General features: G+C 33.8%; 1 protein-coding gene across 2 annotated transcripts in view; it reads right to left on the bottom strand.

Moving 5' to 3' along the window:
- Positions 1–1921: 1921 nt before the first annotated feature.
- Positions 1922–6731, bottom strand: part of LOC127660364 (regulator of G-protein signaling 17-like) — a 66329-nt gene continuing 61519 nt past the window's right edge. For both annotated transcript variants that reach the window (XM_052150499.1, XM_052150497.1), the window contains exons 5-6: positions 6493–6724; positions 1922–4191 (exon numbers count right to left, since the gene is read on the bottom strand). In XM_052150499.1, the coding sequence (XP_052006459.1) occupies positions 4006–4191; positions 6493–6724 (418 nt within the window). In that variant the 3' untranslated portion in view covers positions 1922–4005. The remainder of the gene's footprint in view (positions 4192–6492; positions 6725–6731) is intronic.

The raw sequence follows: 6731 nt of genomic DNA, 5'->3' as shown, positions 1-6731 counted from the left end.
CAATAAATGAATATTCTATTCAAAATCTGATGACCTTTGTGGGTGCTTTCATAGACAATTTATCTTTGCTAAGGTACAAGTCAATCCTTTAAAATGAGAGAAAATCTAAAGAAATTAGGGATGATAAATTTAATCTATGAGGTTGAGCTAAAATTCAGTCTTGTTGTCAACAAGACAAGGTCCTAAAAAGCATCTGCCAGTACACATTTGTGTCTCTATACTGACAATCTAAACAATCAAGATGCGCTTCCAAGGCTGAATCTTCTATTTTAAGCACATGGAAAGAAGAGAACCAAGAGGTAGATATTCTTGTTCTTGAAAAGCATGTTTAAAGTGCCCAAAGTAGCCTTTCAACCTTTGCAAAAAAGACTGAAGCACCCTTCAAAACAAGAATAGACACTTCTACAAATAATTCAAATACAGCAAACTGCCCTGCGGACACAGAGGCCAGAGTTTTCCATCATTTAAAGATTACTTACTTGCAAAAATAGATTTTAGCATGCACAGTACCTCACATTCAGTATGCGTTTTACATCAATAGTGAACTGTCAGCCTATCAAGATGTCAAAACGCACCCACAGTGGACAACACAAATGTATTTCAATCTTAATTGAGAAGCTTTTTTCATCAAGGATATATGACATAATTAGTGACTTAAGCTAAGGAATATCAGAAAAGGGCAATGTAAACCAGTGTTCCACCCAATTTCAGGAAAACATTCCTCAGTCACTAATTATTCCAATATGACAAATACGATATTTGCATAGGCAATATGGGATTAGCCCTTAAAAAGTTTCCTGAATTCATATATTTCATAATTCTGCTGAAAAGAATTAAAAACTAAAATAAATAAAATGCTACTCTTCAGAAACCCTCAGTATACCTGCGCACATCTCATTTACAGTATTAGGTTTCAAGTAGATCAAAATAAACATTTAATATTAACAACTAGATGAGAAAAAATTAAAACCTAAGTATAACAAGAGGTAGTGGAAAACCAATTAAAAGTCTTCAAAAAGGAGATCCTGTCCATGCAGACAAACAGCTGTTAGCTGATCACTGTGAACACTCCTAAACTCTCTCCTAAAATCTGATGGACCATTAGCAGCAAAACTGAAGAAAATATAATTAAAAACAGACAACAACTCTCAAAATGATAGTTCTTTCTAAATGGGACACCATTGAACATTAACTGTTCTTACATATGCTAATCTGTAATCATTTTAATGGCAGAATTTACAGAACTTTGAACAACACTAAAAATGGTGCAAGATGTCAAAGTAAAAAGACTACATATTTGATATTTTGTCTGGTCAATTTTACCAGACTTTAAAGACTCTTTGAGATCTACGTAAATACTCTGTGGCAGTAGCTAAATGTCAATCATCAACTCATGGAATCATATATAATTGTTTTATGACTTGATATGATATGTTTACAGTATTTATTTAATAATGACCACAAAACTGAAAATCGCCTGCAATAAAAGGACTAATTCCCTTGCCTTATGTGCCTCAACTATTTGTCAATATTGAGAAAGGACTTTTTGAAAGATACCTTAAGTATAATTAAACATTTCGGAACTCTAATAAACATACCATGATCATCTCTGTTGTTAAAACATTTGAAACAAAACTGATCCACATCTGCTTTTAAGTGATCCATAACATTTTTTTAAATGCACGTTAGTTCAGCTAGACCACTTTTCCCTGTCAAATGTTGGACCTCACAGATTTTCTTTTACGTACTTATTAAAATAGTCATGTAAAATTAATAAACACAGTATCAAAACACTTTGTAACATATTACTAATTTTGTCACGCTCTGATTTCTCCCCCCTTGAAGATAGCTTAACATTTTGTCCATGTGTCATGCAGGGTCTTTCTGTTTTAGAGCAAGACAATTATGATTTATTGCTCATTTCTTTAATGACATGTTTTTTTTTCTTTTAAAACAAACAAGTCAATTCCATAACTTTGCTTTAAAAAAATTCCCATGATGTAAACTACAAGGTAACACCTATTCTGTTTGTTTTCCAGCATAAATCAAGGACCTACTCACGTTGGCTGATGCTCAAATACACTGAAATTTAAAAGAAGGATATCTATGCACCTGGTAAAGTGACAAAGATCTTCATTTTAATCTGGTAAACCTACAGAGTGAATGGCACTTAACTCTCAGAGCACCAATAAGAAAACCCAACAACAAAAAACTTGATCAGTATTTACTCAACAAACGTTCATTCATTGGCACAATATTTCAGGGAAAATGTGACATTTTGAGGCTGGGTGTGGTGACTTAATAAAGTTTGTTTAAATGCAATTCACTCTTGAATTACACAGCTAAAAAGTGAGATAGTGGTTTAACACAGCAGTATTTTAAATATCATGTTTCCATGCACTGGCTGCTGCAATTGCAAAAGCACATAAATGTCTAGAAAATTTAACAGCAATAATCAAGTTTGAATCCAACAACACAGAGCTGAAAAAGCTGTCATTCTTAAGGGTCACAAGTCTAAACCATTAAAGGAAGTCATTTTCAAAGTATCTTCAACATGATGATAGCCACAGTGGTTAATATCATATTTGGGTTGAGTATTGCAATGTGTACATGACACAACAAAATAAACGCATGCAGGAAAAAGTATCATAAAAAGTTGTACTTTTTGTTTGTTTGTTTTGATAACCTGCAGTTTGTCTGAGCTGTGAAAATGAACAAGACTGCTCTGTATTTTAGAATCACTAAAATGGAAAAATCACAAAACAAATCATGAACGTTCATTTTGAGTCAAAGGCAGAGAAACATTTCCCTGAAAATCCTTGCTGATGGATCCAACCATCTTGTGTCAACACAAATCAGTCCACAAAGACATTTTACTCCAAACCTAACTCTTCCGTAATGTCACCTCTGAGAAAAATGCAGTTCTCATTTATCACAGTAATGTTAAATAGACCTAGTGTAACTCTCAAAAACAAGGCATAGTGTTCACTACACTTTTGTTTAATAAAATACATTTCTTTAAAGTGTAAGACAATTCTAAGTTCTTTTAAGAACCTCCAGAACGTTGGTGAATAATTTTCAAGCAATTCTCTTTCAATTCAGCGAAGCTTCCAGCCCATGACATATACAGTACCAGTGCTTCTCTCGGTCAGTAATGGACTGGGAGGGGCTAGGACGACTCACATAATAAACTGTATAGTCACCAGCATCAGCAGCTTTTGTGCCCTTATTCAGTGTTGAGGCATTGTGATTTTTGCAGAGAGAAAATGTTCATGATTCATTTAGCTGCCCAATCACAACACTACTAACTAGCCCTTATGTTTCCCAGTTAAAGAACTAACAACACATAAAAAAATAAAATTAAATAAAGAGTATGGACAGCAAGACGGCGATTACATTTCCCCATCTTCTCCTTAAAAAACAATTGGCACAGCTAATTTTCCATTCGCTTACAAATGTCCTATCCCCATGACAGCATAAAAATTTTTTTTAATTTATTCAAAAGCGTTGTAGTCCGGGCTTGAATGTCAAACTGGAGTAAATTCCATAACCTTGTGTCATGCAAATATCAGGTATTCTAGCTTAATATCTACCATGTTTCTATTAATTTTTCCAGTAACCCCCCCCAAAACAAAGCATTATTCAGCTGTCCACAGACATGTGAGGGATAAAAGATGGAAAGGATCAGGTAGCAAGAATATGAGAGCAAGAGAGGTACTAGTGAGGTAAACAAGAAGAGAGAAGAGAAAGGCTTTGAGGATTAAAAGACAGGTGAATGAAAAAGACAGGTAGAGAGTAGGAAGTATGAATCAGTCTGTTTTCCTACATCTTTGTCTGTGTCACAGTTGCCTGAGCAGCTCACATTGGCACTTAAACAGAACTGAGCTTCAGGGTCACTAGTGGATGTTTAGAATTGCTTAACTACTCACTCTCCAAATAAGAAACATCACACCTTTTTAAAGTGGCACCTTGGGGCTTTTTTGTCTCAAGTGTTCTTGCTGAAAGCTAGGGGTCTAAGCAGGCTCTCTTGCTGTTAAGGAGATCCCTGTAAATAGATGAGCTGATGAATCGGGGAAAGGAATCTCTGTGCATGAGGGTGTAGATCTGGAGCTGGGCCTCCTCATACATAATACTGCTGGGTTCTGCCAGGCTTTGGTTGATGCCTTCCCGCACCCGTGAATCCAAACTGACCTGCCAGCCAACAACACAAGTATAGTTAATGTGACTTGCCCATCAAAAGTAAAGATTTTTTTTTCTTGTGATTTTTTAAATCACAAGATTTAAAAACAAAAACAATGCATCTCAATTAACTAAAAAAATGGAATTTTTGGAATTCAGAGGCTGGGTAAATTTTTTTTTATAGAAAAAAGTATTCAGCAAAGAATAATGAAAATGTTTGAATGTAAGGATGCACCGATCTGATACCTGAATCGGTATCGGCTCCGATACTGAAGCTTTTAGATGGATCGGGTATTGGTCTGACGAGCCTGATCCAAATGCGATACTGTGTGTTAGTCATGTTTGTCAAGCTCCAAAAATTATATAAAAGAACCATAAAAACACAATTAAATTAGTTAATATGACTCATGCATTTTATTCAAAGCCACTTGAAGATGTGCGATAGCTCTGTGAATCACAAAAGACTGTGTTTAATAAGTAAATGTATAGTATGCGCAGCTCCAGCACATCAGTGAATGGCACTTCACTGTTTACACACACTTAACAGCGGTGCGCAATATATCCCGAAAAATATCTCAGATGTAGAAGCTCAAATGTTCAGTTCACTTATATGCATTTAGAACAGCACTGGAGGTATTACCAGCATTTGAATAAGAAGTGAATTAAACTACTGTGAACTTGCCTACAGACAGACACATACAGGATTCCTGGAGTTTAGAATGTCAAAATAAAAGCGTGAGGGTTTAAAAGTTAAAGGTGCATGATTGAGATATATTACTATATATTACTATTATAATCTATTATTATTATTATTATCATTTGTATACAAATTAAGTTGGATGGGTTCTAAAAATGTATACCTAGAAATAAACATAAGTTTTAGTATTTTAAAACTTTAAAAAATTATTTGTTTTACACGCTATATGTTGGTGATTCTTACAAAACCTGTCAAGAAAAAGTCATGGTCACATATAACCCCCCCAAAAATTATGAAATTCCAGTAAATTTTAGATAAAGAAAATTAAGCCTACATTTAGGACCATTAAGATTTTTTACATTTTGACATTATCTTCAGGACACTTAAGCACATTTTACTGCCCAATTCTCATTACATCAACACTGTTTTCAATAATTTTTTTGAATTAAAATCAGCGAAAATGAAAGGCTTTACAATTTAATTAATAGTTAACTAAATCATTATGACCATCTTTTTTCATTGTGGTTATGAGAACGCGGGGGCTTATTGTGCGTAACTATCATGAAAATAATGTCACAATGTGCAACAACAAAAAAAATAGACTTAATTTTCAGTATACAATATATAATTTCTTATTCGTTTTATTACTCTTATTACTCTTAGGAGTCACAGGGTTGCTGCAGTTTTTAAAATCCAATTTAAGACTTTTTAAGACCAATTTCAAGATCTGAACAAATAAAATTAATACTGTATCCCTGATATGATTCATAGCGTGGAACTTTTAGCTTTAAATACACTTTAACTTTGAAATACACCGGGGCTTATTTTTAAATGTTTGAGCTTCACTGCTTCCAGCTGCTCATTCAAACAAATAAGGAATATAAAATGTGCACTCATACAATAATCTAGATCGCATTACATTATAAACAATTAAAAGTAAACATTGTCATATTTCATCAACATTATATCATCATCATCAACAGTTGATCTTTAGTGATAGATTGTCATACATTTCCGATATTTGGTTTAATATCTGTGAACTGCTCTGCAACAGATGAAAACACTCACAAGCCCCGTGTGCTTGGAGAAAATACAGTGCCACGCTTTCACTTTGAAGGACGCAACACATGCATTTATTAGATTTTTTAATGCAATCTTATTCTTTTGAAGTTTGATAATCACATTAGGTCATATCATTATTCCTGTCTTTCCACCCCCAAATGTAAGACTTCTTTAAATAAAAATTAAGACATTTGTCATATTATTTAAGATATTTAAGACATGTTTTATGACCTTAAATTTTGGAAAACTATATTTGAGATATTTTAAGACTTTTTAAGGATCCATGGGAACCCTGAATCACCCATGTAATACTTTTTTACCTTTTCACTCAAATGAAAAGGTATATACATTTGTTACGAAAAAGCTATATAAAATTAAATACATTCAAAATAGGAACATTTTCACAATCAATCTTGAATGGCACTGTATTTAAATATACAGTATAGTGATATTACATTACAATTTACATATCTAATTGATATTATATGTGGTATAGTAGGAATATACTTTATGTGAACAGACCATAAACAGAAATTTCAATTTCACTATTTAACCTCTTTTGGTGAAAGAATGGAGACGTAGTCCTCATAAATTATCCTGGCTTTTTCATTGATAGCTGATGGGTTTGTTTCTTTCTTCAGTTCCTCACAGGCGATCCAGAACATCAGGTTTTCCTCGCTGTACTCAGACCGCAGGAACTCTCGGAAAACATCCCTCCCATCTGGAGAGTGCATCACCATTTCAAAGCTCCGTGACCAGGCAATCACTTCATCAAGTGTGGGATGCCTAGAAA

The sequence above is a fragment of the Xyrauchen texanus genome, chromosome 20, assembly GCF_025860055.1.
Source record: "Xyrauchen texanus isolate HMW12.3.18 chromosome 20, RBS_HiC_50CHRs, whole genome shotgun sequence".
Taxonomy (NCBI): Eukaryota; Metazoa; Chordata; class Actinopteri; order Cypriniformes; family Catostomidae; genus Xyrauchen; species Xyrauchen texanus.
The sequence above is the reverse complement of the archived record's forward strand: the minus strand, read 5'-3'. Positions and strand labels throughout refer to the sequence as shown.